Here is a 19,581-nt window from a genome sequence, read left to right as displayed (position 1 = left end):
TTCCAGGAGCTGGGGATCAAAGTAAGGGGACTTATTTGATGGGCACAGAATTTCAGTTTCAGTTTGGGAAGATGAAAAAGTTGTGAAGATGAATGGTGGTGATGGTTGCATAACAATTTGAATATACTTCATGCCAGTGAACTGTACACTTAAAAGTGGTAAATTTTATCTGATGAATATTTTACCATAATAAATGAGCAAAACATTTTTTTCCAAAGAATATATTAAAATGACCAGTAAGGCCATGAAAAGATGCTCGACATTATTAGTCATTAGACAAATGCAAAACAAAACTATGAGATAACACATCACAGCCCCTAGGATGACTATCATCAAAACACCAAATAATGAGTGTTGACAAGAATGTGGAAAAATTGGAACCCTTATACATTGTTGGTGAGGAGGGACAATGGTGTAGCTACTTTAGAAAAAAGCTTGGTAATTACTCAAAATATAGAGCTGGCAATTCCACTGCTAGGTGAACACCCAACAGAAATAAAAATATATATCCACACAAAAACATGTACATGAACGCAGAATTACTCATAGCAAACAAAAAGTAGAAACAACTCTGTTATGGAGTGAATGTGCTCTCCAAAAATTCATATGTTGAAGCCCTAACTCCTCAATGTGATGGATTTGAAGGTGGGGTCTGTAGGAGATAATTAAGTTTGAATGAGGTGAGGAAGGTGGGACTCAGTTGATGGGATTGGACAGCTCTTCTTTCTTTTTTTTTTATTTCAAATTTTTATTTAAATTCTGATTAACATGTAGTTTCAGGAGCAGAATTTACTGATTCATCACTTATATATAACATTCAGTGTTCATCATAACAAGTGCCCTCCTTAATACCCATCACCCATTTAGCCCTCCCTTACCTACCTCCCTCCATCAACCCTTAGTTTGTTTTCTATACTTAAAAGTCTGTTATGGTTTGCTTCCCTGTCTTTTTTTTTTTCTTTACTATATGTTCATCTGTTCTGGTTCTTAAATTCCACATATGAGTGAAATCATATGGTATTTTTCTTTCTTTCCCTGACTTATTTCACTTAGCATAATATACTCTAGCTCCATCCATTTTATTGCAACTGGCAAGATTTCATTCTTTTTGATGGCTGAGTAATATCCCATTGCATATATATGCCACATCTTCTTTATCCATTCCTCAGTTGATGGACATTTGGGCTCTTTCCATAGTTTGACTATTGTTGATAGTGCTGCTATAAACATCAGGGTGCACGGGTCCCTTTCAAATCTGTAATTTTGTATCCTTTGGGTAAATATCTAGCAGGGAAATTGCTGTATCTTAGGGTAGCTCTATTTTTCACTTTTTGAGCAACTTCCATATTGATTTTCAGAGTGGTTGCACCACTTTGCATTCCCATCAACAGTGCAAGAGTGTTTCCCTTTCTCCACATCCTCACAAACATCTATTGTTTCCTGTGTTGTTAGTTTTAGCTATTCTGACAGGTGTGAGGTGGCATCTCATCATGATTTTTATTTGTATTTCCCTGATAATGATGTTGAGCATATTTTCATGTGTCGGTTGGCCATCTGGATGTCTTCTTTGGAGAAGTATCTGTTCATGTCCTTTGCCCATTTCTTCACTGGATTATTTGTTTTTTGGGTGTTGAGTTTGATAAGTTCTTTACAGATTTTGGATACTAACCCTTTATCAGATATGCCATTTGCAAATATCTTCTCCCATTCTGTTGGTTGCCTTTTAGTTCTGTTGATTGTTCCCTTCACTGTGAAGAAGCTTTTTATCTTGATGAAGTCCCAATAGTTCATTGAGAGCTTGCCTTTCCATCCTCTCAGGGCCCGGGACCCCAAACCCCCTCTGCTATGTGAAGATAGAGCTAAAAGGTGGCTATAAGTATATCAGAGAGAGGGATCTCACCAGGAACCAAATCTGCCAGCACCTTACTGTTGGCTTCCCCAGCCTCCAGAAAGGTGAAAGGAGGGCACAGCGGACATATAATTTGTTTTGATACTCATAAGATGTCTCTATTAATTCCTCTATTTAAAAAAAAAAGAAAATCTGAAACAGCAATAGTTAATTCATGGCCCAAGAGGGTTTTGTAACATGACATCCCTTGCTAGCAATTTCATAACAGCTTCTTTCCCTTTTTTAAGCGTTTTTTGTTGAAGGGTTTGTGAGTTAGGGACTATTAGAATAAGCTAACCCTTAATTTCTCAAGCTAGTCTAAAAGCTATTGTGAAATGACCATCTAAAAATAAACAATAGTGAAGTCCAAGACAGTCAGTTCAGTTGAATAGAGCAAAATACAATCAAAGAAATTCTAAACTTGGATTTCAGGTGTGAATAAAATACCATTCTTTTGTTTCTGAATTTAAATCATTTCATAAATATATGCCATCAAGAAAGCATTTCTGGAGAAATAATTTCAGCAGGAAATATGAGATGTGTGATGGGGAAAAATAGGATCATGAAAAGCTAACCACAAGCCAAGTGACCCTGAAAAATCTCTGGCCTTACTGTTCTCTCCAAGAAAATATGGACTAAACTGTGTCCCCCTCAAAATTCATGTGCTGAAGTCCTAACCCCACTGTGACTATTTTTAGGAATAGGGCCTTTAATGAGAGAAAATTAAATGAGATCCTAAGGGTGTGGCTCTAAACCAATATGACTGCTGTCATTATAAGTAGAAGTGACACCAGCAAGATGTGAGCACAGAGAAAAGTCCATGTAAGAACACAGCAAGAAGGTGGCCATCTGTAGGCCAAAGGGAGACCTTAGGAGAGTCCAAACCTACTGACACCTCGAATTTGGATTTCAGCCTCCAGGACTATATGAAAATAAGTTTCTGTCATTTAAGCCATTCATTCTGTCTGAGATATTTTATCATGGCAACCTAGCAAACTAAAACGTAATCTTTGCCCTGAAACTCTGGGAAGGATTCTAGGAAGTTTAGACAAGAAAATATATGTGAAATTCCTTTGTCAATGATGAAGTTTACTTAAAACAGAAGATGCCATTACCTCTTGATGGGAACCATTACACACTTTCACGCTAATGAAAAGTTTCTTAAGGAAAGTTCTTAAGGAAAATGCTTACCAGAAGGAAGTCTAAAGAAAAACCTAAAATATTGGATTATGTTTATTAGATTTATATTAAGCCAACTCCTCCCAGTTTTTGAGCTCTTATATCTGGCATATTAGGAGATGAATTCCCGCTTCAAGGTTAAAACAACTGGAAGGCTAACTTATTATTGTAAGTAATGAAGGGCAATGTCTTGATAACATTACTCAGTTTAAATACACTTAATCACTGATGTCAGCAGTGCTGTGCGTTATAATTTATCTCTCAGAAGGTTACTTAAACCTACATATAATAATATCTAACACTGGAATGCCTGGGTGGCTCAGTAGGTTAAGCATCAGACTCCTGATCTTAGCTCAGGTCTTGATCTCAGGGTCGTGAGTTCGAGCCCTGTGCTGGGTTCTGTGCTGGGTTCTGAAGCCTACATAAAAATAATAATAACTGGGATGCCTGGGTAGCTCAGTCAGTTAAGCATCCAACTTTGCCTCAGGTCATGATCTCGCATCACAGTACATGGGTTCAAGCCCCACGTTGGACTCCGTGCTGACAGCTCAGAGGCTGGAGCCTGCTTCAGATCCTGTGTCTCCCTCTCTCTCTGCCCCTCCCCAGCTAGCGCTCTGTCTCTGTCTCTCAAAAATGAATAAAAAATGCTAATAATAACAATAATAATATCTAATACTTACTGAGCTCTTACATGTTCTCTTTCCATGTATTAGTTCAATTAAGCCTCACAACTTTTGACGAACTGTTAAAATATGAAAGCACTGAGGCTGTGAACTAATAAGGAGGGAAACAGACCCAAAATGTAGTCTGTCCCTTGTGTCTCAACCAAATTAATTATTGAAAGTTCTTCTACCAGGCAAGGATTGGCAGGAAATGTCTTATAGAGAAATCTGTATCAATGCTATTTGGCAGTATTATTTATCACATCCAAGTATTTTCATGCTCACATAGACTGTATTTATGGTTGCAGGATGTAAATATATGCATATTTCCATTAAAAATAGAAACTTCAATAATGTGCCTGAAGTTTTTATTCTATTTGAGCTAAATCTATGCATGGGCAACTTCCAACAAAAAGCTAGATATTTTAGAAGGCTTAAGCAAATTGAAGCTTTGTTCCATCATATTTTAACTACACATGGGCACATAAAATGCATGTTTTAATTTATTACTCTTTCTTCAACACTGATACAATGCTCCTAAACTTGACAAGGCAGAATATTTTAAATCAAGAAGAGCCCTTTAAATAATTTCAGACTGGAAATCATGAACATAAAACAACTGTAGAAAACATAAACATATATGAAGCTTTTAGTGATGCTAAAGCATGCTAAATACATCGAATTTCTGCTCCTCTGTGATGTTCGCTTCCATTGTAATCTGTGAGTATTTGACTAGAAGCTTCTATAACAATACAGCTGACCAAATGTAAATTGACTAGTGTCACATGAGGCTTTAGATTGTTCCAGTGGTCAGATGCTTCTTTTTCCCTGCTGGCTCTTTCCAGGCATCATTTAAACATGTGCAAATCTAGCTCATCTTTGAAAAGCAAAACATCTCTCTCAATATCATGTGCACCCTCTGCCCATTGCTTCCACCCCTCACAGTCAATATCCTTGAAAGAATGGTTTGTATATTCATTGATTTCATTTTCTCTCTTTTGTGTTCATACATCATTTTATCCTCTTTACAATATCAAGTACTGGTGCTCCCTCTCTCCTTGAAAACTTTTCTCTTGCTTCCTTAACACATTCTCTCCTGTATCTCTTCTCCCTGATTTATTTCTATAACTCAAATCAAGCCCTATATTCTGATGAGGCCCACGGCTATCTGGAGCACCCAGAGTTGTTCTGCATGTCTTTTGGACATCGCTATCCTCAGGCATCACTGGCTCAAATATTTCCTCCACAAACCTGGTCTTTTTCCTGTATTCCCTGATCTTAGCACATAAATAGAATCACCATTCAACCTGTTACTTAAACCAAAAATCTGAACATTATTACTGAACTCTTCCTTCTTCCTGATCCCCTGGCCAATCAAATCTAACCAGTCTCCACATCCACCAGCTCTAGCCCAAAAGGTCCCTTAAATCTATCTCCTTCTTTCCATTCCCATTTTTACTTTCTTACTTCTCAGTTCAATCCTGTCACTTTTTCCCTAGATTAAGGCAATGGTCTCTCAACTACTCTTCTCAAGTACACTCTTGATTCCTTCTTCCTAGCCTCCACACTGTTGCCCAGTGGTCTTTCTAAATCACAGTCCAATTGTGGTATTCTCTTTAAGTTCCATGGTTGGTTCCCTAAAACTTATAGAATAAAGTCCAAAATTCCAAGAATGGTATACATGGTATACATGGCCCTTTAGGATGAACAACTGTTTCTTTCCCCATCTCATTGTTAGACACCTCCGCTCAACACCCTCCAGCCTCTAGCCAGAGTAATCTATATCCCATTTGTAGAAATCCACTCACCCTCTCTTTCCTTGGAGCCTTTTGAACATACTGCTACTTTTGTCTGGAATGCCCTTTGCACCAGCCTCTTCAGCTGGCTAAATCTTTCAAAGCTCAGATCAGGAATTAGAGTTAAGAGGCCAAAGAAATGAGGGAAGTAGTGACATGAAGCAAGGAAGGCCTCGGACAGTTTAAGGCTAACGTAGAGAACAAAAGTTCTGGCCTACAACATAACCTTATTCTAGTACAATGCAAAGGAAGAAAAATGCAAGATTAGCAAATGCAATGTTTCATTTGCCAAACCTCAACTCTGTCAAAACCTTTTGTTTAGATGTGTATGTGTATACGCACATGCTTTGGGGAAGACAGGGTAGCGGCCTAGGCAGAAACCTGAATAAGGAAGGGAATTACTGGGGCTTCCGGGTAGCTCGGTCAGATAAGCCGCAGACTCTTGATTTTGGCTTAGGTCATGATTTCATGGTTCATGAGACTGAGCCCTTCATCAGGCTCTGTGCTAACAGTGCAGAGCCTATTTGGGATTCTCTCTCTCTCCTTCTCTCTCTGCCTCTTGCCTGCTTACTTTCTCTCTCTCAAAATAAATGTTAAATAAATAAAAATGTTTTTAATTTTTTTTTTCAACGTTTATTTATTTTTGGGACAGAGAGAGACAGAGCATGAACGGGGGAGGGGCAGAGAGAGAGGGAGACACAGAATCGGAAACAGGCTCCAGGCTCTGAGCCATCAGCCCAGAGCCTAACGCGGGGCTCGAACTCACGGACCGCGAGATCGTGACTGGCCGAAGTCGGACGCTTAACCGACTGCGCCACCCAGGCGCCCCTAAAAATTTTTTTAAAGGAAAGGAATTGTTATCCCTCCCCATTCCCACCCTCTCCTACTAAAGCAGAAGACCACAGAGACCCCCTCAGTGTGGCCTTCAGACTAAAGAAGAGATGCACCTGGAAAACAATGACCCAGCTTCTCCTTCCATCCCCTATCTTCACAGAAAGCAACAACCAACACACCCTGTGGCCCAAAAGCTATTACATTTTTTAAATTTATTTATTTATTCATTTATTTTTTAAGTAAACCGTATGCCCAATGTGGAGGTTGAACTCACAACCCCAAGATCAAGAGTCACGGGCTCTAATGACTGAGCCAGCCAGGTGCCCCAAGAATTATAACATTTTTACATCTGGACTACAAAATACAATGGTCTGACACCTCCAAAGTCCTCAGTAAATATTTGTTGAATGGACAAACAGAAAGTAAATAGACAACATGGACAAAATGTTGATAGCTACTGAAGGTAGGTAATGAGTTTGAAATGTTCCAAAATAAAAACTTTTTTTTAATGTAATAAAATCCAAATTCAAGTTATGTATAAAGTATATTTAGTAAACAGTAAATGGTTGCTAGTAAATAGAAAGTATACAAGATATCCCTCATTTCTGAATAATAATAATAATGATAATAATAATATCCGAGTTTTAGAGAACTAAGTAAGATCACGTGGGTTTAAGTTCAGCATACAACCTGGAACATGGTAAATATATGACAAATACAAACTTTTTTGAGAGAGAGAGGGGGCACACACAGGCAGGAGGTTGGGGGGGGGCAGGAGAAGGGGCAGAGGAGAAAAGAGAGGGAGAGAGAGACAGAGAGACAGAGAGAGAGAGAGAGAGAGAGAGAGAGAGAGAGAGAGAGAGAGAAACCCTTAAGCAGGCTCCATGCTCAGCAGGGAGTCTGACAAGGAGCCCAATGCAAAGCCCGATCCCATGATCCTGGGATCATGACCTGAGCTGAAATCAAGAATCTGACACTCAATCGACTGAGCCACCCAGATGCCCTGCAAACTCTTTTTATTATTGGCTGATCTTGGCTTTTAGCCCTGCAGTCAACAGAATCTATGACCATTAAACTAAATGCTAGAGAACAGGAGATCTCCCTCTAATGTTTCCCAGTGCCTTTATGAAGCAGTGGTTACTTAACAAAGTTTAGGTGTTTTGAATATAATTAAACCCCAATTAGTTGAAAGCGGTTACCTTTTCTGAGGTAGTGAGAATCTCTGAAGGGCAAGATATACCTGACCTTACTAATCTATTTTCCACGGATCCTTTGTCCTGCCTCCCCACCACCACCCAGAAGATACACAATTTCTCTGGTATCCTAGGAGCTAATAAAGACCCAAAAAAAGCCACTGACAAGCAAGCTGTCTTCATACAAACAGGACTGAGTAGATGTTCTAGCGAACAGCTGGAGGTAGTAGGGGTTGTAATAACTCGTTCCAGGAAGGATCAGGAAACAGAGGGGAAGGTACTAAGCTAAGATCCTTTTCATCCTCACTTCTTAGTCCCTCATCACAACTGGAAAAATCTACATCCAAAAGTTCTGGACATTTGTCACGGAGCCCAAAGAGGGTGAGGCAAAACCTCCTCCAATCTCCTGGATGGAAACAGAACCAATTAGGAATTTCCCTATGAGTCATGGCAGCATTTGACATACAACCACTGTTATACCTGTTATAATTTTTGTTGCTCAAAGGCACTTCTGCAGTCTAAAATGTAGAGAATATGATTAAATCTTCCTGTGACTGCCTGGGATTCTTGCCCAGCCTCAAGGCTATTATTCTGAGCTTTGGTTCTTGCTGCACTTAACTGTCGACGGAGAAGAAAGTAAGAAGATGGCAGCTGCATATAGCATTGAGCCTAGAAAATACCTTAGAAGCCAGTCATTTGAATTATTCCTGACAGAAACTCACTATTAAATCTACACATCTTTAAAAATAAAATCATAACTAATGAATGGCTCATTTTCTTTCTTTCACAAGAGCACATAATTGGGTGGTACATTTGCACATTTTTCTAGTTAGGTCTTTTCAATTATTTAAATGATTGTATTCTAATATTATGAATAAAAATGATGGGGTGAGGGGAACGAGAAAAGGTAAGGAATATCCAATTGACTTGAGTTATTTTTAATCAATGTTTCTTTAGCGCTATTGAAACAATTTCTTTCATGTAGGGAATTGCAGATTTTTTTTTTTTTTTTTTTTTTTTTTTTAAATTTTTTTTTTTTCAACGTTTATTTATTTTTGGGACAGAGAGAGACAGAGCATGAACGGGGGAGGGGCAGAGAGAGAGGGAGACACAGAATCGGAAACAGGCTCCAGGCTCGGAGCCATCAGCCCAGAGCCTGACGCGGGGCTCGAACTCACGGACCGCGAGATCGTGACCTGGCTGAAGTCGGACGCTTAACCGACTGCGCCACCCAGGCGCCCCTGCAGATTTTAAAATAATAATAATAAGATTCTAATGTGAGAGAAACATTTTTACATAAATAATGATATATTACGTAGAGTCTCATGTGAAAATTTCAAGCATAATAGGTATAGAAAATAATACATGCAACTTAGATACTTTTATTAATTTTAAATAAATAATATTCTAATAGTCTGATTCTAGGCTGAGAACACTAAATCTGACAATAGAGAAAACACAATCAAATGTATGGTTAAGCAAGACATTTCCAAAGAAATGTTAGTAATTTAATAATAAAGGCTACTATTTAGCAAGTATTTACTCTGTTCCAGGCATATTGCCTACTTCTTTATGTACTTTGCTTTAATCTTCTCAATAATGCTATGAAGAGGGTGCTTTTACTTCCCATTTTTGAAAAAAGAATGGAAACTCAATGTGATTTAATAACTTGCTAAAAGTCACATAGCTAGTTAGTAGCCTATGATTTGAAAAAGTTTTATTCCAAAGTCTATGTGTTCATAGTATCCACAAGCCTTACATGTTCCACAAGGACAGGGACCAATATATGTTGTTCTCCACTGGCACGTATTATGTGTTCAATAGATATCAGTGAATGATGCTGTAACTAAAAGCCAAAAGACAAACATGTACATTTGTAAACTCACACATTATTGTATTTTTTAAATTGTCCATTTATATTCATTATGTAAGTTTGTTTTCAAGGAGGACCAAGGCCCCTTCCCCATTTGAAAGGCTGCACTTTGTCAACTAACATGATTTTGTGGCTGAGGTGTTATTTTGAAATATTAACTTTTCTCCCCAGTTTCTCCTCCCCCTTTCTCTCCACAACTCTGCCCCCATTTCAGGACTTGGTTCTGTGGCATTGCCTCAAGAAAATACACCGTAAAGAGCAGAAATACCAGTAAATCTTTCAGAGTTTTACTTTTAATAGCCCAGATGGCCACTAACCAGGAAGAGATCATGAGAACAGAGACATCCCAGCACAGTTCATGAGAACTGATAACTGACTCCTTGCTCACCAGTCCTCAGGTCCTTTTAACGCAGACCCTTCTCATCTGTGACAGTGAGAGAAAGAGGAAGGGAGTCCAGGAAGGCTTCAGGCCAATTATTTTCCCACCAACGTGGCATGGGCTCACTTCACACACGGATCTGTGGACTTAGATTCATAGTTACTACAAATATTTCCCCATGTACTCCTCTTAGGAGTCAACCACACACCTTCCATTTTAAGCCCTTAAAAAGCTACCTACTTTTCTCTTTCAATTTGTTAAAAAATAAAATTCAGGGGCGCCTGGGTGGCGCAGTCGGTTAAGCGTCCGACTTCAGCCAGGTCACGATCTCGCGGTCCGTGAGTTCGAGCCCCGCGTCAGGCTCTGGGCTGATGGCTCCGAGCCTGGAGCCTGTTTCCGATTCTGTGTCTCCCTCTCTCTCTGCCCCTCCCCCGTTCATGCTCTGTCTCTCTCTGTCCCAAAAATAAATAAAAAACGTTGAAAAAAAAATTTTTTTTAAATAAATAAATAAAATAAAATTCAGAAAATTGGTAAAGACCAAGACTGTACCTACCCCGACTCCATTCTTTGATAAATTATACAAAAAGCAAATTAAGGCAAGAAATATTGATATCCAAAGCTCACAAGAAGAAACCTATGAAATTTAATACACCACCCCGTAGAAAATACACCAACTCTCCATCTGTAATGAAAAATCAAGGCTTTACTTTGTGTTTTGTAACTAGCCACTGTAATTTTAAAAAGAGAAGGCCGAACCACTTTACTAAACCACAGGAAACAAAAACTCCCAGTACACTCTGGAAGGATGTCCTGGCCAATCCGGTTGCCAGAGGAGACCTTACCCGGGACAGGGGGCGTGCAGCATTTAGTTCGACCTCCCCTTCATTGAAGACGCTTTAGAAAATTCTCCAATGAGAGACGCTTAGAGGAAGTAGGGCGTGGTCTAAAGGGGCGGAGAATTTGACTCTGATGGGAAGTGTGTGCTGATTGGCTAGACTTCTTCCTCCACAGACTAGCCCTCTTTGGACCGCTGGGGCCATCCATCAAAGGAACTACACCAATCAGGGGCGAAAATTTCCCCCTCCCCCTCCCGACTCGGGAAAGCCCCGCCCTCCAATATATTACTCGGGCAGTCAGGCGCGGCCCCTTCGGCTCCGAGCTGACTCTGTGGTGGGCAGTGTCGTCTGGGCGGCGCTGCGGAGACCTCCACCCAGGACGGCTCCCCCTCCCCGGGCCACTCACCTCTTACCCGCGAGTCCTCTCGCCTCGTGGGCTTGTCGGATCTGATATCCTGGGGTGAGGTGAGAGCAGGCCCGGGGAGGGAGGTTACCACCGAGGAGCCGCAGTCGCGGTCAAGGTGAGCTGGGACTTCGGGGTTGACTTCGTGGTGCAGCTAGGTAGCAGGGTTGGGGGCGTTGGGTGAAGGGTAAGTTCGGCCCGCGCCCTTTTTCTCAAGTTAACTCTCCAGCTGCTGTAAGCAACAAGTCCAGGCTAGTTCGAGCTTGGAGGGGCGGGGCCAGACCCGACCTCCTGAGAAGTATTAACGCCAGGTTGGCCAGGCCCCAGGGACCAGCCCAGGGCTAAAAGAGCTGGACCCATAAAGTTAGTGGTTCCTCATCTGCGTCCGTCGCCCCACTTTAAAGATCCCCCTGCCTCCCTGTCTTTCAGTTGTAGTATGGGAGGTAGCCCTGTATCCGGGGCTTAGTTGTGGCCAGGACATAGTAGCTGTGGAATACCGGCTTTTAAATTAATGAAACTCCTAAATTCATTTTGCAACTAAATTAGCCTCCTGCCCTCACTCCGTGTTCCCATAGCACGCTTTAAGCTTCCTTTCCTGATACCAATAACAGTTATCAATTATTGAGCGCTGTGTGTTACGCACTGTGCAAAACTCTAGGTGAATCATCTTAATAGCCATTCAGAGACCAATATTGTTACCTCGTTTTACAGACGTAGAAATAAGTTATTATTGTCCCGTGTTTACTAGGTACTTACTATAGGTGCTAAGCACTATACCTAGGTGATTTCATTTTTCCACACAAGCCTATGAGGTAGGTAATAATAGTCATACCCACTTTACAGATGAGGCACTAGAGATTAAGTAAAATTAACATTAACAGTTCCTTGTTGCTAATATATAGAATACATACTACCATCTAATTTCACCCTTGCAGCATCGATATTCATAGGTATTTCTTGACAGTGAATGGCTTGAACAAGAATTTCTTGAAGGTTTGCAAATTTTTTTAAGGCACAGCTCCCACCCTGTAGAAAACTCACAATTTGGGATGTGACCAACTGGTGGGATGGGGTTGGGGGTAACAGATGGCACTTTGCAAGGACTTAGATTCACTAGCTGCTTTGGGGGAGGGGAGATGAGTAAAAACTGTTTGGCTTTCTGTTGAAGGCAGGAAGGGCTTTTCTTAACACTCCTTTCTGTGCCTTGTTCTATATATAGATGATAGAGGTACTGACAACAACTGACTCTCAGAAACTGCTACACCAGCTGAATGCCCTGTTGGAACAGGAGTCGAGATGTCAGCCAAAGGTCTGCGGCTTGAGACTAATCGAATCTGCACACGATAATGGCCTCAGAATGACTGCAAGGCTAAGGGACTTTGAAGTAAAAGATCTTCTTAGTCTAACTCAGTTCTTTGGCTTCGACACGGAGACATTTTCTCTAGCTGTGAATTTACTGGACAGATTCCTGTCCAAAATGAAGGTATGTTTAAAGCTACATTACACAGAGTATTTCTTAATTTTGCTCAGTGTGTTTTGGAGATGGAATAGCTAGCTTTGGGCTGGTATTCATAAACTTGACCTTTTTATATTCATCAAGTAGCCAAAACATTGTGATGATTCTGTGTGCTATAGCATTGATGAATACTCTTCCTTAGAATCAAGAGGAATGCATCATTAGATTTAACTTCTGACATTGAAAAACAACCTAATAACAAATAATTGCAGACTCTCCCAGTATGAGAGGTGGCTGTTGTTTTTTAAAAATTTTTGGTTGGGCATTTTCATTTATTTACTGTTGTTTTTAAATTTAAAGAAATTTGTTAGAGGCCGAATGCTAGATTGTGGTTAAGAATTAGAGGTTTGGGGCACTGGGGTGCCTCATAGGTTAAGCGTCCGACTCTTGATCTCAACTCAGGGCTTGATCTCAGGGTCAGGAGTTCATGCCCCAAGCTGGGCTCCATGCTGGGCGTGAAGCCTACTTAAGAGAGAGGTTTTTTGCTGTTTTTGTTGTTTTTGTTTTTTTGATGCTGTGAACCACCTGGTCAATAGAGTATCTTAATTTCTAGTCATATATAAAGTTCTAATTGTTTTAGCCCTAGACCTATTCAGATCTTGCTTATAATTGCCATTTCCAACATCAGTTTGCATACAGTAGGGAAGACAGTATCTTTTGAAGGAGGAACACATATGTAATTATTTTCCTATACTGGATAAGTGGACATCCATGTAACTTTCAGAGCTTGCTTGACTGTTAAAAATATATCTGCCTTCTCTGTGCCCATGGTCATTAGTGAATGAGATGATACAGCAATTGGAATGAAACTCATCTTTTAGTCCTTCACAACACATCATATACAGAAAGAACTTAGTATTTGCTGAATTGGATGGTTCAAAAAACTTGCTCAGACAAATTAAACTATTCTTTGGACACTACCTTTGAATCTATAAATGTTGCACAGATTAATAATACACATCTGTCCCTTAAAAATATTATAATCTTATGGGAGAATGTTTGCGCCAATAACTATTATACAATGCAAAGTATAATAAAATTAAACATCTAAAGAGGAATAAATATATTAGAGGGGTTCCAAGAAAAGAAGGGTACAAACACTGGTACAAGCTTCTTAAAGTTTAGTTTAAGCTGGAATTTAGGGTGGATAGAAGCTTGACACTGTTACATTGTCGGTATTCTGGAAAGAATAAATAAAAGACTGGGAGTGGGTAAAGCTTTAGAAGCAGAATAAACAGTGTGCTAAAGTATTTAAAAACTATTTTACACATTACATAAAGAAAACAGCCTGGAAAAACACATCATCCTAGGAAGAAATTTTGTGCATAAACTGTAAAGGTGTTTCAGTCCTCACAGAAGCCTTTGACCAATTAATTATTTGGCCCAACTAGAACACAGTGCTGACAGTTCTACAGTGAGTTACAAAGGGGGAAACAAAAAGTTTCATATGGGCTGAAGTCAAACATTACACTGAAACTTAGTCCACTTTCTCCAAAATTGGTTCCAAGTAGGTACATAGCATTGACCGGCAGCAGTTGAAGTATGATTGGATATTGTTAGGTCCTTCACAGTTGAAAAATAAACCTCAAGGATACATTATCATAATGATGGGTCTGAGTTCTATATTATCCTTTATGGGTTTTTTTTAACTGAAATAAGCTAAAGAAATGGGCTTACTGTCTTTTTAGGTACAGCCCAAACACCTTGGGTGTGTTGGGCTGAGCTGCTTCTATCTGGCTGTAAAATCAATAGAAGAGGAAAGGAATGTCCCATTGGCAACTGACTTGATCCGAATAAGCCAGTATAGGTTCACAGTTTCAGACTTGATGAGAATGGAAAAGATTGTATTGGAGAAGGTGTGTTGGAAAGTCAAAGCTACTACTGCCTTTCAATTTCTGCAACTCTACTATTCACTCATTCAAGAGAACTTGCCAGTTGAAAGGTATGTGACCTTTGTTTTGCCCAAAGATTTGGAAATCAAAATGGTATTCTGGATGTTGCAAATAATCAGTATCTTGGGATAATTCTAATGAAAATAAGTAAAATGAGGGGAAAAAAAGTAAACAAAATGACACCTTCAGCACTTTCACTTCACTATCCAGCAGAAGCTGTCAACAGCTTCTTGAAGTCTGTGAAGGCCAATTCTTAGGATTAAAGGACATGTTTACATTTTTTTATTACATTTTCCATTTATAGACTAGTTAACTCATAGAACCTAGTAAGTAAGCATCTAACAGATTTATGGAAAAAGAACTTTAGTAGGTGTAGAAATAGATTAAAAAACTGGATAGTTGTGGCATGATACATTTTTCAAGAAGGGGGAACCAATTATTTAAAATTCATTTATGACATCTTTAAGAAGTTAATGCCATTGAAGGAATTCTTCAAATAATTTATTTTCTGTGGTAAGTGTGCATAAACTTTACTTTAAAATGATTTCAGTGTTCTAAAAATCTCTTGTGACTACATTTAAATTTTCTATATAAAATTAATCTCATTTTGTTTTTAAAGGAAGAATAGTCTTAATTTTGAAAGACTAGAAGCTCAGCTTAAGGCATGCCACTGCAGGATCATATTTTCTAAAGCAAAGGTAAATATTTTACATAAAGATTAAACCTATTTATATACCTATTTTCTATTCAATACTTACTTTAAATTTTATCTTTTAGCCTTCTGTGTTGGCATTGTCTATCATTGCACTGGAGATCCAAGCACAGAAGTGTGTAGAGTTAACAGAAGGAATAGAATGTCTTCAGACACATTCCAAGGTATGTCAAGGTCATAGCCTAAATGGTGTTAACAGCTGTAAAAGAAACTAAACCACTTGTACTATCTCCTGAAGTAAAATGAGATGTCATGTGTCTGTTTGAAACATAAGTAGCTTATCCTCAGATTTATTTGACAAGGAAAGACACATGTTAGGAAGATGACAATTATTGCTATAGTTAAATACTATAGGACTTTTTTATTGACTGATAATTTTTTTTTATGTACAGATAAGTGGCAGAGATTTGACCTTCTGGCAAGAGCTTGTATCCAAGTGTTTAACTGAATATTCATCAAACAAGTGTTCCAAACCAAATGTTCAAAAGTTGAAATGGATTGTTTCTGGACGTACAGCACGACAATTGAAACATAGTTACTACAGAATAACCCACCTTCCAACAATTCCTGAAATGGTCCCTTAATTGGTAAATTTGGTTCATAGTTACTCTCCATACAGAGAAAATCTTCTAATGCTACAGTTTTATTCTAGAGTTGAGGAATTAAAATCTGAATTATTTTCAAAATAAACAATGGAATTAAAATAGCAATGGAGAAAATGACTGCACTGATCTAGTTAGCTAATATTTGAGGGCATGTATTACATTTAAAATAGAATGCCCTGAGAGTAAGGAATTTATCCAATCATTGATATGCACATTGGCCACTTCATTAAATTATCAGCTTAGAAAATCACCTTAATAAGCTGAATTGTAAAAGAAGCACTAAGACAGTATTTTTCACCTCATTTTGCTTTATGTAGACTCAAGTTCTTGCACATTTAAAGTTAACACTAGCCTGAGTAGGACAACAGGACCAAAAGTTTCAACCATAAATGAAGTAATTTGAGACTATTGACTTATAAACAAAATCAGTATGAAATTGGATGTTATTCTTAAAGTAAGTTATGGCAGATGATCTCCACACTGGGTATCTGCAAACTGCCAGGGTGTCTCAGTGCTGTAGTTGTATACCATTGCTATAGCAGTTAGAACACTGGAAAATAGTTATATGCATAAAAAATGTAAACCTTGTCACTGATACGATACACATTGGTGCCATCTAAATTTACCTGAGTGGTGATTTCACTTTTTCCTATTCAAACTAAATATTAACACATCTACGTATGATATGATTATAAATCTTCAATTGAACAGTTGATTTTTAATAGTTAATATTTATATTTTGTAGACTTCTAATAACTTGATTTTTTGTTTAAATAGGATTGTTACAATGACAATACTCCTCTGAAGCCTTTCTCCACAATCCTGAGCTATGGATTCCATAATGTTATAATGGATTTAAGCTGTGAAGCCTCAAAACATCACAACGAGATTAGCATTGATGTTCTCAGATTTGGGAAAACTACCTAATTAACATGCTGTAGTGGAATTATAATTAAATTTGAATTCATCTGTGAGGCATACAAATCAAAGCTAAGAGTATAAATGTGAAATGTTAATAACAGGCCTGGGAAGGTTAACTGTGAATCTTCATTTCAAACATTGATCCAACTTTGTAGATTGGGTCAGTATATTGTATTTAGGTGGTATTAAAAGTGGTAACCTAATTAAATTCTAAATTATGAGGTATACATCAAAACCAACAATTCACAAATGCACTTTTAAGGCATAATAAGGGTTACTGTTTTAGGCAGTGAAAATGGTTTCTTGGTACCTGTAGTGCAAACAGATAATCCAGAGATGTGGACTTTATTGCTACTTGGAAATCACATTTAAATTTGAGGGCATTTTATAAAAGCAAAACTACAGCCCTAGTCATTTTGGCATATTAGGTTATCTTTAATATTTTTTCTAAAAAACAGGTAATATTTGTATCCATGACAAAACTTACACAATATCTACTGCCTCCGTCTAATCCCATCAAGAAAAACTGGTTTGTGTAATTCAAAATAAATTAACTTCACTCCAAAAACTTGATTTAACACTCCGTAAGCTTCTACTAAGGGCTGTTTTTATAACAACTGCTATTCCAGGGGGTACTGGTTGGCTCATTCGGTTAAGCATCCAACTTTGGCTTAGGTCATGATCTCACGGTTCATGAGCCCTGCATCGTGCCCTCTGCTGTCAGTGCAAAGCCTGCTTTGGGTCCTCTGTCCCCCTCTCTGCCCCTCCAATGCTCGCACTCTCTCTCAAAAATAAATAAACATTTAAAAAAAGAACTGCTAATTTAGAATTTTAAAAGGAAGAGAATATACTTTCACTAATTGTCCCTCTTGTGCCTAAAAAAAGTCATTAAAAAAGTAAGAGATGTCTTCATAATTATGAAGTTAAGGTAGTATTCAGGATTTTCTGTTAAGTCTATAAGAAGATCTATGGCATTAAAAGTGTTGTAAACAGTTACGCAGTGCAGTGAGTCATATGAGTCCATCCAGAATGGCTCTACCCAAATTTGACATGTTATGGGTAAATGTGCCTAGAAAATAAACCAAAGAACCATAATATATCTTATAGTTTTATAAACTGTGTTTTGTGGATAACCTCAGTTTTCCCAAAAGGCTCATCTATTTCAATAATCTGACCTCATCAGTGATTAATTCTGAGTTGGCAAAGGCAGCCTAACCAACTACCATTATGTTTTGGTACTAAGGGATTTATCTTTCAATAAAGTTACTGACATGCATTCCTTTGCTGGGTAGTTTGTGTTTGTTCCTCTTCTGGTTTAACTATTTTGGCAATGTGATGCCAGAACCACAATAAAAAGCTATCTCCACTCAGTAAATTTGAATTTAGCAGGAAAGTAAGATGCACAGTAGCAGGAACAAAATCTCAACTAATCGTATGGCTTTTACCTAATTGTTGCTTTACTTGCTAATGGCTTTTTAGAAGACAAGATTAGGACAAATATGTTTTAATGTGCATTAAAAAGGTAGTGTTTATGCAACATTGGTTACTTCTCTCATGTAGATTCATGACTACTGTGGATATCCTCAGTACAAATTCACCCTTATATTCAGCCCACTTGAAGTTCTGTACAAACTGTCTTACTTTAAAGGGCATTCCAGCAATGTGCTTGGTAATGACAGATTAACAACCAGGTGCTGTGTTAGCCTGCTTAGATCAATTGGTAATATGAACTGAAACAACAGGATTTTGAAGCAATGATGTTAATTAAACTAAGAAGACAATGTGAACATTGCAAGGAGTTACTGATACAAAAACTGTTAATAAAGTTCCTTTTGCACTTAGCTTAGACATAATAACCCCTCTTTTCAGTGTTAGTTTTCAAAAGGGCACCTGAACCTTCTGTATTTCAAATTATGTAACATACTATCTAAAAACACATTTCTGGGGGTGCCTGGGTGGCGCAGTCGGTTAAGCGTCCGACTTCAGCCAGGTCACGATCTCGCGGTCTGTGAGTTCGAGCCCCGCGTCGGGCTCTGGGCTGATGGCTCAGAGCCTGGAGCCTGTTTCCGATTCTGTGTCTCCCTCTCTCTCTGCCCCTCCCCCGTTCATGCTCTGTCTCTCTCTGTCCCAAAAAATAAATAAATGTTGAAAAAAAAATTTTTTTAAAACACATTTCTGGGGAGCCTAGCTGGCTCTGTCTATAGAGCATGTGACTCAATCTCTGGGTCTTAAATTCAAACCCCATGTTGGGCATAGTACTTACTTAAAAATATAAAAACAGACATTTCTAGATCTAACATTTGTGATTAGCAATGATAGTTTTCTACTGTCAGGTACTACTGTCATGTCTCATATGAATCATCTCAAATCCTCCAAATCAAATCAGAGTATCCCAATTTACAAATGAACTGGAGCCACACAAAAGGTGAGCAATTAGCCCAAGGTCACATATCTGATATTTGGGAATGAGGATTTAAATCCAGGCAAAGGCCGTGCTCTTAACCACTGCACATTACCTCCCAAAATAGACAATTACATGGACTTACGAAATTGTGTACTTTACAACTGAAACTATTTTCTGGCCACATGAACTTCAGTGCCACCATCATGATCAGAAAATAATACTATGGAATTTACTTTTCCTATTTTTACTAATAAAATGATTTTTATAAGATGTGTTATCGCTTACTAAGTTTAAAATCTGTAATTTTCATAAACGAAAGTGAGTAAACATAAGCCAAATAGGCTTGATTTACAGATGTCAATTTAGGGCGGGGAGGAGGGCATCTGGCTCACTCAGTACAGCATGCAACTCTTGATCTTGGGGTCATGAGGCTCAGTCCCACACTGGGGGTAGAGAATCCATAAAAAAAATAAAGATAAAAACAGATA

At 38.6% G+C, this 19,581-nt stretch overlaps 1 protein-coding gene across 1 annotated transcript; it reads left to right on the top strand.

Annotated features, from left to right (window-relative positions):
* The first annotated feature begins 10,929 nt into the window (after positions 1-10,929).
* On the top strand, positions 10,930-17,965 carry CCNG1 (cyclin G1). Its single transcript, XM_047872737.1, has 7 exons — positions 10,930-11,161; positions 12,263-12,526; positions 14,248-14,501; positions 15,071-15,149; positions 15,229-15,327; positions 15,556-15,750; positions 16,546-17,965. The coding sequence occupies exons 2-6, from the start codon at positions 12,263-12,265 to the stop codon at positions 15,745-15,747; spliced, it is 888 nt and encodes a 295-aa protein (XP_047728693.1). The 5' UTR covers positions 10,930-11,161; the 3' UTR covers positions 15,748-15,750; positions 16,546-17,965.
* The last annotated feature ends 1,616 nt before the right edge of the window (positions 17,966-19,581 follow it).

Source organism: Prionailurus viverrinus, chromosome A1, assembly GCF_022837055.1.
Source record: "Prionailurus viverrinus isolate Anna chromosome A1, UM_Priviv_1.0, whole genome shotgun sequence".
In the NCBI taxonomy this organism is placed as follows: domain Eukaryota; kingdom Metazoa; phylum Chordata; class Mammalia; order Carnivora; family Felidae; genus Prionailurus; species Prionailurus viverrinus.
The sequence above is the reverse complement of the archived record's forward strand: the minus strand, read 5'-3'. Positions and strand labels throughout refer to the sequence as shown.